The sequence below is a fragment of the Thunnus thynnus genome, chromosome 2, assembly GCF_963924715.1.
Source record: "Thunnus thynnus chromosome 2, fThuThy2.1, whole genome shotgun sequence".
In the NCBI taxonomy this organism is placed as follows: Eukaryota; Metazoa; Chordata; class Actinopteri; order Scombriformes; family Scombridae; genus Thunnus; species Thunnus thynnus.
Window position 1 is genome coordinate 20,898,169 of NC_089518.1, and position 16,439 is coordinate 20,914,607.

The 16,439-nt window shown below is 40.8% G+C and overlaps 1 protein-coding gene across 1 annotated transcript; it reads right to left on the minus strand.

The window, feature by feature from the left end:
- Nucleotides 1-1,935: 1,935 nt before the first annotated feature.
- On the minus strand, nucleotides 1,936-16,173 carry trpv4 (transient receptor potential cation channel, subfamily V, member 4). The gene is made up of 17 exons (XM_067609482.1): nucleotides 15,581-16,173; nucleotides 14,279-14,359; nucleotides 12,856-13,295; nucleotides 12,092-12,267; nucleotides 11,320-11,472; nucleotides 10,383-10,523; nucleotides 8,644-8,942; nucleotides 8,327-8,506; nucleotides 7,936-8,094; nucleotides 7,103-7,195; nucleotides 6,888-6,961; nucleotides 6,345-6,510; nucleotides 6,196-6,262; nucleotides 5,242-5,546; nucleotides 4,223-4,350; nucleotides 3,572-3,693; nucleotides 1,936-3,443 (listed from the first exon to the last, which is right to left on the minus strand). Exons 2-17 carry the CDS (start codon nucleotides 14,285-14,287, stop codon nucleotides 3,343-3,345), a joined length of 2,613 nt encoding a protein of 870 aa, XP_067465583.1. The 5' UTR covers nucleotides 14,288-14,359; nucleotides 15,581-16,173; the 3' UTR covers nucleotides 1,936-3,342.
- Nucleotides 16,174-16,439: the final 266 nt, after the last annotated feature.

Below are 16,439 nucleotides of genomic sequence, written 5' to 3' on the forward strand. Positions count from 1 at the left end.
GGAGCAGAAATGCTTCTCTTATTAGCAAAACTCATTCACCTGCACGCCACATTGAGTCCCTGGCAATTTCACAATAAATCATGAGAGATGCCTATGGAGGCCGGGCAGCAGGCTGACGCTCGGCTGCGGCCATGCCCTCGCCTGTCAGTTTAGACACTCTGAATCATTTCGGGTTCAGCAACCTCGTTTCATCGCTGATGAACTGAAAGGTCATCTCACACGCCACCTCACCAATATGTCTCTGGTTCCTCATCTCCCAGTGCTTCCAATGATTGCTCATTCCATTTAGAAATACCACACCTTGGTGAAAAATTTCACTGGGGATCATGGGAGGAATTTCAAGGAATTATTTCAGCAAAGAGAAGATAAGCTGTAGGGGTGCCACAGAACTGCTCCAGGAGTTGTCTTTTGAGTCTCGAGAAGGATTCAGTGATGATTTATCCACCTGTTTTGCAATATCAGTGAGTGAAATGATCAGTGAGAGTGGGACTAATATGTAGAGAGGTTTGCTTCCCTGTGTCAGGCTGCTGGACCACAGGCAGACAATGAATGTTGTACTTGAAGCCATCAGACAGTCTGGAGCGTTGTTTAGTGAATGAGTTGGCCCAAGTCCAGCCCAGTATCCGCTTGAGACTCATCAGCCTAAACACCTTAAAGCTTAACTGGCTGGACAATAGCTGAACAATTTGTACTGCCAATATCTAATCTAGTTAGTTTACTTAAGACCTTTTGGCTGACGTTGTCAACTTTCCCTTACGCGTGGTTACTAAATGAGGGGCCGTTACAACATGATCCTACTTGGCATCATTTAGTTTGTTGAGACACATTTGTGGCAGCGAGCACACAGATGCTGCAAGCAAGTGAGCCATTTTGTTAACAGCTCACACTTCCTGTGCAAGTGTGTGGTTCCAGAGTTGCTGACAGTGACACTTGCAGGACCGAGCCCTGCCCTACTTAACAGGCTGCAGGGAGGAGGGCAGGCCAAGTTGTCAGCAGCGCTAGGTGCTCACTGCTTAGATAAACCTGGAGGATTAGTGGCCCAGTTAAAGTTGGGGCAAAGAGGATTAGCCTCTTCTGTGAGGTGGCGAGAGATTCCCTGTGTCCTTCAGCGCTGCCGGCCTCAGAGAGAGAGATGAGAGGAGGGAGGGGGGAGGAAGGGGAGGAGGAGAGGTGAAAGGGTGAGGCCCTAGTTATCGTGACTGAGAATCACCACTGTAACATTTTAAAGAGGAGGAAGAAAGGTGAAGTGTAATGATGAAAGGTGAAAGGCAATGAAGCAATTCATAAATTCTTGCCAGCTTGTGGTTTCATTAGGGAGGCAAAAGCCCATAATTACTGGCCAGGTGTTACAGTGAGGTCGACCTGGGATCCACTGGGAAAAAAATGTGCTCCATTCGACAAACTATAACCTATGATAGTAATAACAGTTAGCATTGATAATGCAATATTTATGGCTATAATTACAAAAAATATTTCTGCCCTACACTAACTGAGGGAATAGACCCGGGTATAGCTTTAGTCTTTCTCTTCTGGGATCTCTTGATACAATAAAGCAGAGGAATCTAGACCTCTGCAGCCATCAGCAGGCCAGAGAAGGAACTGCAAGTGATCATTTACACAGAAATACTGAATTGAACTCAAAGCAATAACATTCTCAGAGCAACAAGAGGAAACCTTTACTAATATGTTGTTTCCTAAAAAAACAAATGGAAACAGAAAATATATCCAACAAATATTCTATAAATATATTGATAATATATTTATAACAAAAAACTTAAACACAAAAATCTAACATTTTCCGAATAAAACTATTCCTCATTTTTAATGACACGTATCATTGATCTCTTTCCACAGAGCGGTTATCTGGTAAAATAAATCTGGCTAATGTTGGTTATTAGCACATAAATTATTTCAAGAATAAAATAACACATTCAATCAATTATTGAAGTATTTACTGGAAAACATCTTCAGAAAGACAAAGGATCTGAAAGACTGAATACAGCGTGCTTTATAAAATAAATTCAGTGTTTATTGTTCTGTGCAGCAATGTACAAACAATATAAAAATGCACAGACATGTCTCTTTATAAAAGCAACGTAAACATAGCGAACTTCAACTGAAATTAATTTGTGAAAATGAATTGTATGCCCTATCTGCTCTTTATCAAACTCTGGCATGTAGCACAATAACACAAACACAAGCATACATACACAATATTCTGTATAGGGCAAGGAGCCAATTGCAATGAAAACACTGCAGCAAATAAGGGGAAGTACATAATGGCAAGGCCTGAGAGTTGATTATGCAAATATCCCAGCTGCAAAGGAACAATAACTCTGGAAATTCAAAGACAAACCATAACATGGGAGGCTATTGTCTGGCATTTGCATATTTGCTTGACAACTATAACCTGCTCATCATGCACATCTTGTTCAGAACAATGTCTTTGTATTCATACAATAACACACACATAAGAAATTGGCATAGTGCATTGTTTCAGTTCATATAAAAGCTGTGCAGCCTGAGCTCGCAGTCCAAGCCAAGACTTGTTTTGAAACTATTTCATTAATAAAATATAGACAATATACTGTATAAAACAGATATATCCCGTTTCTATACACTAAACTCCAATAGCCTGAACAATGAACATTTAAATCAGCATATATAGTATACTATAAGCTTTATGCACACATCATATAGGGAACTCTTAAATGTAAAGCAAGCAAACATAAGCTGAGGTCTAAGTCTATAAATATTTATTGCTGTCTTCTCGAAGAAATACTTTCCATTGTGATTATATTTGTAGATGGCATTTTTATCAAAGCTTTTGCTAATGTAATAATACAGTAATTATGCTTTTTCTTACTATAAGAAAAGCCATGATTCAGTTTTCTGTAACACCATAATGAGGTTGGCAATACTGAAATATTGTGACACTCTGAAATCCCTGAGTGATCAGCTTCTGATGTCTGAAATGCAGAGGTACAGTACATTTTTACAGTAAATTTCCTTTTCTTATGTAAGTAAAAACAAATTAATCCATTCATTAATGCTACTTTTTCCATTTTTTTAAATCCCAGGGTAAGTATTTTCAACTATATTATGTGTTTTTTAGATGAGTGACTCTTTAAGACATTGTACATCCAGTGTCTTTCTGTGTGTTCAGTCGTCTGTCTGTCCAGCTGTAATATTTACTACACTTCATCTGAACAAAAGGCACATGACATCTGTGCAAATTAGTGCACTTATTGGCCAGATCGTCCCCAGCAGAGTGATCTCCCTGATGCTGATTGCTCTCTGCTGTCTCCTCACAAGAAGGTCAGCACTAGTCCTCTGCAGGCGTCAGTGCCTGGCCGTCAGGGGCTCCATCTCTACCACCAGATCACGAGGCCGTGGGCCCTTGCTTAACTCCACCACCCGCGGGACCACTGTGGACCAGCGGTCTGGAGGGGGGATAAAAAGAACATGGATTTTCTTTTATCTGTGTATGACTGAGTGAGTGTGCTGTCCACATGAATATATACTATATTTGTCTATGCATTTATTCATAAGCGCACAGTGAGAATCTCACCTCTCCTCAAGCCTCTGACGCTCTGCTGCAACCCGTTAGCTTGGCAGGTCTCGTTCTTGCCTGGATCCTCATTGATTATTGCCAGGTTTTGATTCCAGTGGCACCAGTTCACCTCATCCACCCTGATATAACATGACATTGTTAGTGGAAAGATATAGTGCATATGTGTCAAGATTTCTTCAAAATTTGTTTTAATGCTTTTTGTCATATAAAATATTTGAATAAAACTCCCTTTCATGTAACTTACAACCCTTAAGGATATTTTTCACATATTTGGTATATTATTTTATCTCTGCTCCCACTTTTTGGGAATCACGTACATCTGACTGAGTTTTCACTGTATACATCTTGAATTGTTAATCATTTTGAGATGTTCATCATCTTGGGCAGGTTGGATGGCAAACTTGTCAACATTAGAGCTCATCAGTCTTCTGGCATATATAGTATATGGATGTGGTAACCATTTTTTTGGCCTGACAAAGATCAAATGGATCAAAATGTTGTCCATCTAAATATATTTGTGGTTTGTAGTTAGTGTCTGGAAGTGGCACCAGTTCACCTCATCAACCCTGACACAACATGGCACAACCGGGATTGGCTGTTTCCTTTGAATTGACAATAGCATCTGAGGAGCAGAGTCATGCAAAATACCTGAAGCACCAGCGTCGGTCAGGTGTGCCATCGGAGTTCTTCCCCACAGTCACCATCTCCCCAGCTCGAAAAGACTTGCGAAGGCAGACTGGGAATGAGCGCTCGATGTCCAAGATGGTTGTTGCCCACTAGAAATGAATATAATTTAAACATGTTTAATAGGTGTATTTAAAGCAGCATTAATCTTTTTTTGGGGGGTGGGGGGTGGAGGCACATGGGGACGGAACTCCACAACAAGCTGAACATAATAATTAATATTTATGGATAATTAATATAGTTATGTATATTAACTGATGTTTGCCTATTTACTCATCCAGTGGACGCAGAGCGACACTAGTATTAATTTTGGAGCTGTGTTTTCTGGCTACTTAATGTAAGGCCAACATTCACTCTTGCAGTTTTGTTTGGTCTCCAACAACTCCAAAAAAATTGCTTTTTAGCTGCTAAAAGCACCACAATGATCAGTAGCTAGTTGCTAACATTGTCTTTTAGCTGATGCTAGGAAGGCAGTGGGTTTATACAGCTTTTCTGCTAAAAACAGCTGCCTGCTGTGTCTGGAAACAACACTACTGTGAGCAATGAGGATGGATCAAAACAGTTAAATTGCGTTTAATTGTATACTGTGAAATACAGAGAGATTTACCTGACGGTGATAGGCCTAATCAGCATTGTGTGAACTCCAGCTTTAACATAGCAATTTGAGCAATTGTTTAAATAAAAATATTGACCAGTGCAGCTTTAAAGGGTTGGTCCACCCAAATTACAAAAAACACACTCTCTCACTTTCCTCTTTTCTATAATGAGATGTCATGGATGAATAACTAAATGTATTTTTTCAAAACTGTAAGTACCACAAATGAAATTTGATTCTATGAGTTGGGGTTTAAGCAGAAATCTCCCAAGACCTGGCCACATTAAACCAAATCTGTCTGCATGGCTAGATACAACTAGATTTAATGCTGACTTTTAAAACTGAATGAACACTGCCCTACCACTACAACCAAACCCTCCCAGCTCACCTGAAGCTTCCAGATCTTCTTGCTCTCCTTCGACACCTCTCCCACCGTCTCCCCCATCAACGCGATCAACATGTTGAGCAGCAGCACAAAGGTGAGGATGATATAAGTAACTAACAGGATGAGGAAAACTGCAGGATACTGTGCACTGTGGATCATGTCCAGCTCTCCCATCCCGATGGTCAGCTTAAAGAGGTCCAGTAAGAAGGTACTGAAGGTGTCTGGGTCCCTGCACTTGGGGTAGGTGGGGCAGCCCCCCTCACACTCAGTGCCCGGGGGAGGACACACGGTGAGCAGGGACACCAGGGCTGTGGTGTGAAAACATAGGGGCTTTGGTTATGTTACACTCTATACTGAGAAAGAAATCAATACCACTCTCATGTCTGTCTGTTGGATATGAAGCTATGGCTAGGAGACGGTCAACTAAGAGTGGAAGCAGGGGGAAACAGCTAGCCTAGCTCAAAGGAAGTCACTGCACCCAGCCAAGAAATAGTCTGGTACCTGTCCCCCCGTAAAACTACAACTTGACAATTTCACACGACATTTTTGGTACAAACTGTTAACATGTTTATTAGTGATGCTTTTTAGCAATTCTTTACCTTTGTACAGAGCCATGGAGCAAATAGACAGTTAGCTTAGCTTAGCATAAAGACTGGAAACAGGAGGAATTACTCTATTTACGCTTAGAGAGATAGCTTAGCTTATTTTAGCATACTCTGTTTATGGTTAGACAATTAGCTTAGTTTAGCATAAAGACTGGAAAAAAGGGGGAAACACCCTAGTTCCAGTCTCCTGGCTGTAGTTTACTTTTTAAAGGACAGATATAAGAGTGAGTGAGTATCCATCTCCTCATCTAACTCTCAGAAAAGGAGCGAATAAGCGTATTTACCAAAAAGGTGGATTATCCCTTTAGTAATGTTGACATACAACAGTAAACTTAGATGACCATAAGCCTACCTGATGCATATCCAATCATGAAGAGCACATACACCAGCAGAAATCTGAAAAGATCTTTGTAAAGAATCTGGGAACCAAAAACAAGAAGAGCGTTAAGATGTGTGGATGGTGATATTTGAGGCTGTTGATTCACTGTTAATTTTCTTCACCTTCTGTATCATGATGCTGTAGGTACCAGTGAGCTTCAGGCCTCTGGTGAAGTAAAGTGTGTTCATCCAGCCGAGGACAAGTGCAAACACCATCACAGACACATAGGCCTCAATGCCAGACAGGTAGAGAGCAGCTGTGACTATGATGAGTACAGAGTAAATGAAGCTAGAATGAACAGAGAAAAAGTTTGTCAAGGAAACAGCTCCAGTGCTAAAATCTGTGATGTTACTTAAAACATGAAGACAGAAAGATGTGATTGCTGGCATTTGGCATTTTAACAGAAGTACACATTAAAGCCATGTTGCTCATGATTTAAATCAACACGGCTCAGAGAGGTGCTCGACATTCCCTGCTCTTTGTTTGGATCATGGGTTTAATTAAAGATGTAAACTATAAAACATGCCAGTGAGGAGGCTGAGGAATTAATTAGATGACTCAATTAAGAGGATACAAAATTTGCCTCGGGTAAAAGTCAGAGAGAGCTACAGCAGAGGTGAGGCAGAGGGAGCGAGGACAGAGGATTTACTACAGCAGTTACTTACTACAGCAGTTGAAAGGATCCATCAATAAATAAAGACTTCACCCCGGGGCACTTCTTCAGGAAGAGGTCCTTAATCTGCAAAGAGCAGAAGAAACATTTCCATAAAGGCGACAACACAGTCACTACAGATTTGAGTCTGATGCAAGAGCCCGGGAGAGACGGCAGCGAGCAACCAGTGATCAAACCATAGCGAGGCACCAGAGCCTGTTGACTCACGTTGGTGAGGAGGAAGAAGATTCCTGATGCTAATGTGATGATCTCTCCCGACATCCGCAGGTAGTCTGTGGATGTTGTGTAAGGGTATGGAGGCTGGAAGGAAGGAAGCAGACATAGTTCAGTTTAATCTAAAGCTGAAACCATTAGTTAATAATCGATTACTCAAACGGCAGATAATTAATCAGAAGCTTTCTCTAGATGAGAGATTAATTGTTTAGGCATTTTTCAAGCAGAAATGTCAAATATTCACTGATTCCAGCTTCTCAAATATTAGGGATTTTCTGCCTTACTATGTTTTATATCATTTTATATTGAATATATTCTGACAAAAACACATATGTCACAAGATGTCACCTGAAAAATTGCAATGGGCATTTTTCATTATTTTCTGATGTTTAATATACCAATTGATTAAGTGAGAAAATAACTGTCAGATTAATTGACATTGAAAATTATCATGAGATGCAAACCTAATTAAATACATTTTTGACTTTTTAGCTGTAAAACAAAATATGTACATCATGTGCAACATATTATGTGGGTAGATAAGACCAAATGAAGTGCAAAATTGGTGCAAATTCAGAATACAGAATCTAATCTACAGGACGTTTGGCCTACATAACTCTCATAACATATATGCCAGATAAGCAGAATGATGGCAAAATCAGCAGCAAATACCTGCTATGCTAAAAAAAATATGTTGATGTGGTGCCTTGACAGTTCTGTGCAGCATGGGCACATTCAACTATTTCAGATCATGAATCATTGATCAGTTCCCATGCAATCTGTCCACGCTGTGAAAATGTCCACATTTTCAGTAGTTTCACACCCACCGTTCCCTGTGTCGGATGGTAATAAGCCACAAGGGTGAAGATGATCATGGTGATGAGGTAGGAAACCACGCTGATGTAAAAAGTGACGGCAGCAAACTTCTGCCATTTGGCCCTCAACAGTTCATTGATGGGCTCCACTGCCAGCATCTCATGGCGGTTCTGACAACAGGACGAGAAACATAACAGTTACAATGTAGAAAACTCTCTTAATGCACTCTTAACTCTCTTAAATTGGGGTTTTGATGCACCCATATACTTCGTACACCTTTATGATTTGTCTGATGTTTTGTCTAGTTGTATACCCTGATCCTGAGAGAAACAACATTTCATTTCAGCTGTATTTTTTATAGTTGCAATGATAAATGAACTTGAACAGTGGTGTCTCGTTCACCTCATTGCGACTGTTGTAGACGAGGATCTCCAGCACAGACGGTTCCTCTCCACAGGTGTCCAGTGAAGACAGGTCATAGAGGGAGGAGTACACCGGTCCGTAAGCCCAGTCCTTAAACTTACGTGACAGATGGCGCACTTCCTCGTCTTTGATCTCACGTCGGATAATGTGCTGAAAAACCTGGAGGAATAAGGGGAAGCTGACCTTCTGACCTTTTACTTGGACATATGAGTATTAGTGCATGTAGAAATTAAATGACGAAAACTTCTTTTATTGTACCGATGAAAATTTCTTCGTATTTTCACCATCATCCCTACCCCAATCTTGCCCAGTTTGGCCGCCATCATGAGAGGTGACATGCCATCGTTGTTGAACACTTTCTCCAGGCTGCAGTCTGGGTAGAGCTTGGCGCTCTTGATTAGCAGCAGGTCATACATCTTTGTGAGGAAACGGGTGTTGTCCTTGGTGTTGTCTGCGATGTGCACCAGGGCGTGCAGCACAGTGTTTCCGCGGGAATCCTGGCGCCGCAGGTCGGCCTTCTTATGTGGATTCTCAGTCAGGTAGTGCACTATGTCAGGCTGGTTAGTGCATGCAGCCAGAGAGAGAGGCAGCTCACCTGGGAAAACAGAGAGGCAGCACTCACTTCATTCAGAATTCACAGGAGATTAAGAAAACTACATCTCAGATTAAAAATAAGCAAATCAACAGGAGGGTTAATTAAGAACTGTAGCTGGCTTCTGTATGTTTTTGCAAAGCATACTAAACATGGATCAAAGATCTGACTTAAATCCCCGCTATGAAAACAGCACAATTAGCAGTTGTTTGAGGGAGGGGCGCAGTGGGGCCAGAGTGCCAAAAGCAGCTGCTGAAAATGAGCCGTTGCCATGGGTGACAGATTACTTTGTCACCTCACATAGAAACGCTCCTCTTCATGGATTTGCACGGGTGCATGCAGAGCGTTAGCGTGAGTCTAAATCCCATTAGCCATCAGCCCTGCCAGGTTCCTGTTCACCTCACTGCAAAGCTCCGCAGCAAATTACTCACACTGCGCCCGGACACGCCGGGATTTGGGAATGACAACCGTGCTAAGTGCAAATAGAAATCATCTCCTCTGTGATGAGTGAGGAGTATAACGCATGAATGTAATCAAATAAACAATTCTTAAAATTGGGTTAGGTAAAAAATAAAACTAGTCCGCTCCATATCTACCTTTCTTTCAGTGTTGGAGAGCTATATTAAAATCAATTATATTTGCAGAGGGTTAAAATGACACACTGTTATAAATAAAATGAAAAAATTTCTGGGTGCTGTATTCAGTAGTGATGAAGGAAGCAGAGGCTTAACACACACCAGCAGAGGGCAGTGTTGAGTTATGTTTACGGCCTCTGATTTTATTTATCCTCTTCCAGGTTTGTGAGGTCCTGCCCGCCAGCACAGGATGTTGACTTTTCTTCACTGCAGAACACAGACAACTTTCACTGGATGTACCTCTTGAAAGTATGACATAATGCTTGTCTTTTTATGTGTTTTCGGAGCACTGCTAATGACGGTTTCTCGTACGACACCTCAAGAAACTTTTGGGTGTGAGGTGGAGTTCGGACCACAGCAGTGTCCTGACTGCATTGGCTCAGCCAAAACCTGCCACGTTAAAAAGAGAGAGGGGTGGGGTCTGATGTCAATTAATTTCACCATGGCAACAGATCTTTGTCTGCCAGGAAAATGAAACAGAATGAAACAGAATGAAGTATTTTATCTTGGCAGCTGCTGTTAATATGCATTGCAAAACTTTGATGTCAACTCAGTGCCATAAAAGCCTGAACAACCACTTATGAGTAAAACAGAAGCTCAGAGCCAGTGTCGAAATTGAAAAAATGACCAATGAAGTCACAGAAGCCACAGACACACCACATCCTTCCTAACCTATGACGCAGTAAATACACTAACAGATTTCCAGAACCCTGCTTGTCCGCTGTGTTTTATCACCTATAAGATTAAGGTATAAGGTTTGCTAAAAACAATGAGCTCTGTTGTTTCCAAACTAGATTTATGTGCTTACCAAAGTAGAAGTAGCCCCCCTCATCTCTGGGCTGGAAGAAGCGTCCCCTCGCCTGAGCGTGAACATCAGCACCCATCTCCACCAGCAGCTCCACATACTGCTTACAGCGTCGCTCTATAGCAATGTGGAGCGCCGTCTGGCCTGACAACAAAAGAGTTAATATAGAGACTTTTTTTAGTAGTAGTAGTATTTAAAACTTCTTTCTGGGCTGCATTTTATTGAAAAATATCAGCAGAATCACTTTTATTTGCCAAGAACTCATTACTTTACTGAGTGGTCTGGAGTTAAATACTGTGAATGGACCATCTGTTATCAAAAGAAGAACAGTCACATGAGAGAAGAGTCTGCAGGATTGTTTTTCTCTGAAACTTTCATAAATAACTAACAGCTGTGATGGGTTAGGCTTGCATTTATGTGTCAAAACCCATAGAAACACTTAAACATTTTTATGTTGTCACATAAAACCCTCTTTTTTTGAATAAGCACAATAAGCAGACTTATTTTCAGGCTAAAGAGAACTTCTGAAAAGTACAGAGAATGAGTGAATATGAGAAACTCAGGCAGAAATGGAGAAAAAAACTAAAGGAATTTTTTTGCAAACCAATATCCTGATACAAGGGATGAAAACAAAACATGTGAGGCCCGAATCCTCTCATTTACAGAGCTGTAAACAGTCACTGTGCACACACACATACCGTATTGTAAATGCATTCCTTTTCCCAATAATAGAGCCTCACCCAACCTCACCCAACGTGGCAAGCATGTTCAACAAAACATTCTCTCTGCTAGCTTCATCTCAGTGGAAGAAGAAAGGATCCCAATCTTGTATAAAACTTGTATAAAATTCAAATATGGCCATGATTTCTTAAAAAAAATCCTTTAAATTCAAATGAGCTATACCTAACTGAAAGTCATCATTATTGGGTTATTTCCATACCTCTGTAGTAGACATCCCTGAAGGGTGTATTGATAAACTCTCTGAGGTTTCCGGTCTTCTCTGCTATGTCCACCAGCAGCGGGATGGTGTCATTTTGATGACTGTAAAGGTTCAAAAGGGCTTTAGGCAGACACGTCTTACCCGTGGACAGCTCTGGTAGAAAAATAAGATAAAAGCAAAGATTTTCTTAGGATTCATTGTTTATACCCATGAATTTCTGCTGTATTCTTGTAGATAAATTGAAAATGAGTGAGAATGAGTGGATAAAGAAAGAAGAAAGAAAGAGTTTTGAAAACTGTTGCATGTACATAATCCAGTGTTCATAAGGACAAGCTATAAAAAGCAGGGTTCAAGTTAAATCTTCACTATTTTTAGACTCTCAGTTTTTAAACAGTCTGTCAGTCTCTCAAAGAGATAGCAGTTTGCTGTGATTTCTTGCTGCTCCCTGTTATAAGCCTGAAAAAACTTCTCAGACACACACGCACAGGAAGTTTTCCTTGGGCCTCCCTGGGAGGACAAAGACTGGTATCACTCCGCCTTTTCCCCTTCACATCCTTTGTGCCACAAACAATAAAATAAAGTTGGGCAAAAGCGGAGTGGAGACTTAAGAGTCAGAAATTTCACAGAAACTGTAAAAATGCAGTTAACCCGCATCTCAAAAGTGGCCCTCTTATATAAATATCCCCTTGTACTCTGGCTTTTCTGACTTTTGCTTTAGACAAGAAAACAGCAGTTCACATACAGATGTGACTTCACTCATTTATAATCCTACCTCTGAACTCCTCATCAGTTAACCTCTTTTCATGACTTTGCAGGTACTCCAACAGGCCCTCGAGGGCCTCTGGATCACCACGTGACACGCATTCGAAGAGAAGAGAGCGGTTGAATACTTTCATCACCTTTGGCGGGTCTGGGCTTGGACCATCATCAGTGGACATCTCAGTTTTACTAAGAAGACACATAAACATGAGATGATGTAATCATATGTATCACAGATTCACTGAAAGATGCCAACTTTTTACTTTTCATTGACAGAAAATGAGGAATTTATTCCACTGTAGAATTGAATGGGTGATTGATGCACAAACTCTTGTTTAAGTGATCACCCACACACTCGAGTGCGCCAATAAATAGATCTCTGTGAGTGTTGGACAGGTAGGGCGGCCAGGAAAGGGCAGTAGCCTAAATATTACCTCAACGGCTGCAGAGGAACCAACAACATGCTCTCTGTTAGATCAGTGAATGGGCTGAATAAATGGCCCACAGTGTGTATGTGTGTGTGTGTGTGTGTACATACTTCCTCGTGTGGCACACCTCTACAGAGTGGCAGTTGTAGGAGGTTTTCATTTTTATGACAACATTTTTCCTAACCAACACTTTTGTCCCTGGAAAAAATATCTCTTCTAGGTTCACTACTGTTAAAAAGTGAACTAGAAGAAGTTTAAAGAAACATAATTATTAGACCATGAAACACACATGAATTGGTCTCACACTGATTAGTGAGTACAGTTTAGAGATAGTGAGGCTTCCTCTCACCCTCTCGGGAGCTTCTTCCTGCGTCGTTTCTGGTTACTGGTGTTCCTGCAGGTACCATAGTCAAAGAGTGAGTCCATGGGTGCTTTCTTTGGGCCTGGAACCACATTTGACTCATATATAGTAGATTCCAGTAAGTCCATGGGGTTGGAAATGCCCTTCTTGAAAGCACCCTGGAACTTCATCCGCAGGTTTTGTCTGCTGTCCGCAGGCTGGCCGGGCGGAACCAGCTGCTGACTCGTGTCCTGAGTTGGCGGGGAGCCATCCTCGCTCTCAAACAGGTCTGAGAGGTCAGACAGGGGGAACACTCCGTCACTCTCTGGCTGAGCGGCCGCGCCATCGCCTGCGTCTACAGAGACAGCAGCTCTGGAAGAGGAAGAGCCAAGGGTGTCGGCCTTGGACAAGGCAAGTTGGCACCTTCTTAGGAGGGCAGCAGAACGGCCCTGGAATAAACACAATATCATAAAAAGGTTCAGAGTGAGCTGCATGGCATTTAGGTAGTCAGGAAAGTCTTGGACAAATTGAAAAACAAATCTTAATCTGTTCAAATTTAATTAGACATCCATGATAGTGTGAAAAAGGAATGTTTCACTTGATATATATTTCATAACTGTCAGATTAAAACATGTGGCTTAAAGCTCTCAAGCCTTTTCTCTCTGTTCCTAATAGGTGCATCTGATTTCTATAATTTTAATAATCCTTTTTTTCCTCAGTTCCATGTCTTTCTTTTTCTCAAACTACTGTAAGATATCCTTAATAATGGTGGACGTGATCACATGAGAAAGGATTACGTACTAAATAGACGAAAGAGAAGGAGGATGTGCAAATGAGAGAGGGATCCAGCCGCTAGTAATTGCCAACAAGCCAATTTATATGTTGCAGTGTTGAACCATCAGGAAAGTGTGAAAAAATATCATAATAGCTTGTTTACCCAGATTTAATGTTATTATGCTGTTAGTACAATTTTTAGATGAGCTTTTCAAAAAGAAGCACATACACACTTTGCCCCAGAAAATTGTTTAGCCGAGGTGGTAAGCCACCCAAATCCTGATGTATCTCTTCTCTTTTTCAATTTATTTACTAGATAAAAGCCTTAAAAACAGCCAAACAAGCATTAGCTGGATTTCTCCTCTTCACCCAGAAAGATAATGTTTTATTTAATTAAATTGTATTAATTTCGTGCGATGTTCTTAGCAGGGATAGTCTGTGTTCAAATGAAAAAACTGCAGGAAATCCTGAAAACGCAACAGTGATAAAGATTTTTGTACACTGGCCAATATGATAAGAACAAAGTTGACAAAATAAACCTACTTAACTAATGGGAAACTCTTTTAAGGATATAATTAGCATAGGGACCCTAGGAATTTCCCCTTGGGAGTTTGAAGAAGATTTTAAAGTATACATTTGACATTTAACCCCTCTGTACCTCATTCATCCCTTTTATCACAATGATGTGCCAAATTCCTCTTCAGGAGAAACTGGAAATGATGCTGAAGCATGTGGGCGCCTTGAAGAAACAAAGACAAAAAGTTAATATACAGACAGTAAAAGAAAATTGTAGGTCCTGAACAACATAAAAAAAGAGCTCTGGTGTTGGAGGTTTGGATATATGGAAAACATAGCACAGAACTGATGCCAAAAGAAATAACATAGCTGTGAATTTGGCCTCTCATTGGACAGAAAGACATGTTTTCTTTAGGAGGCAGAATCACGCCACCAGGACACACTCAACGGCTAAATCAATGTTTAATCTCACATTTCCCAGCCTCTCTGCACACACAGACACACACTTTACAGAAGCTCATCACAGGAGATGTCAAACAACATGCCATCCTCACATGTCCTTCCGCAGCTTCCTTTCCAATCACACGCCTTCCTGAGTTTGTTCATAACATTGACAACTTATCCAAGCCAGACTGAGCTGTAAAGGAGCAACATAAACAGGGGAGCTGAGGTCCCCGCTAAGGGAAGAGGCATGACTCACAACCCTGTCTGGAACACGGGATTATCATGCCTTTACACTTCAACAGGCATTTGATGGTAAAAGAAAGACAAAGAGACAAAGAGAAGCTGCCCTTGACAAACTGTTATAATAGATTCAGAGCAGAGGAATGTGGTTGTTTAATGGAGGTGACTGAGGAAACAGAGGTGTGCATTCAGCCTGTCAGAGTGATAGATCAGGTTCATAAAATATCAAGTGGCTCACACATTAAAAACATATTAGAAACTTATGTGAAAGTTTCTGAATGTGACTGATGCTAATGACCCCTTAGAGATATGTCACTTCCTGCTCTGTCACTGCTGATGTGACATTGCACAGAGCAAGAGAGGCTGCCGGGCTGCTGAAAACAGAAGTAAGCAAGAAAAAAGGAAAAAATAGAGCAAGTATCTACTTTGTATTTTAAAAGATTTTAAGGGTTTAAAGGTAATATCCTCCATCTGACAAAAACATCCTATAGATTTATGATATATGATAAATAAAAAGAAACATACAGTATAAAGAAGCATAATGCCATCTTTATGAGCGGATAAACATTATGAAAGTGTGAAAAATAGTTTCAAACAATGAAAACAGTATTGAAGTGCTTAATTATAGTTAGAACAAAATCTTTAAAAACGTTTAGGCTTCTTACTCATTAATTGTTGAACTAAAGTTAGTAAAGGGGGGAAAAGAACTTACAATAACAGTAATTGACAAGAAAGCATAAGAATAAGAGGTGTTACTTACCTTGATCTAATCAGCTGATCTTATTTCTTTGTCTTAAAACTATTCACAGTTTTTTCCATAGTTTGAAAGAGCTGAAAGTTGGATTATCTCTCGCCTGTTGGCCGCTGTTTTGCTGCCTCTTCAGGTTGAATGTCCAGTCAGATTAACTAAAAGTACAGAGTCCCTCTGATGCAGCGTCTGACCGCGGCAAAGTCCACCAGAACAACGGATGCTTTTACACAGATTTTGGGTGGGACCAAACTGCCACCACCTTAATGGCTGGAGAAAGTTGGAGCCAAAGCGGAAGTGCACCAGCAGTACCAGCGCTGGCCGCTAGGGGCGTAGCAAAGAATCCGAGACTCCAGTAAAGACACTTTTACAACAAGGTAACAATTTCTAGGTAGCTTCTCAGTTACTCCTGGAAATACAAAGGCGAGTTTGTGCAGTTTACAGGTTACGACATGACATTGTGGTCTTACCAGTTTCTGTTCTCCTCATGAATGAGTTGGTGCTCATTTAAAAAAAAAAAAAAAAAGATTGCTCCATTATTTTATAATAGAAGGGTGACAGGTCACTTTAGGCATTTACTTTTTTCTAGGATGGGACTTTAAGTATAAATTAGTCAAAGTTAACTTTACAAGGTCCGATTCGTAGCGGTGCTGGAGCTTTCCATCATAACATGATGTTCCTCAGAAGGTGGAGTTTTCCTGTGCAGTTGTCGATGTTGAAATTTCAGTTTTCTGCCCATTTTTGTTGGCTTCAAAGTTGAGATTGAACATTTATTCTTGAGTTTTCTATCCCACTATGCGCCTTATAGGTGGCTGCACAGCCACCTGGATGAGCATGCCCGCTTGGTGCAATATTTCACAAATGCTGAGCC

What these genes read in the sequence shown, in the direction of transcription:
- trpv4 (XM_067609482.1), bottom strand. An exon ending in CATGATTGGATATGCATCAG is followed by an intron (nt 5,547 to 6,195) that starts GTAGGCTTATGG and finishes TTCACACCACAG; the next exon opens with CCCTGGTGTCCCTGCTCACC. An exon ending in AGAAGATCTGGAAGCTTCAG is followed by an intron (nt 4,351 to 5,241) that starts GTGAGCTGGGAG and finishes ATTCATTTCTAG; the next exon opens with TGGGCAACAACCATCTTGGA.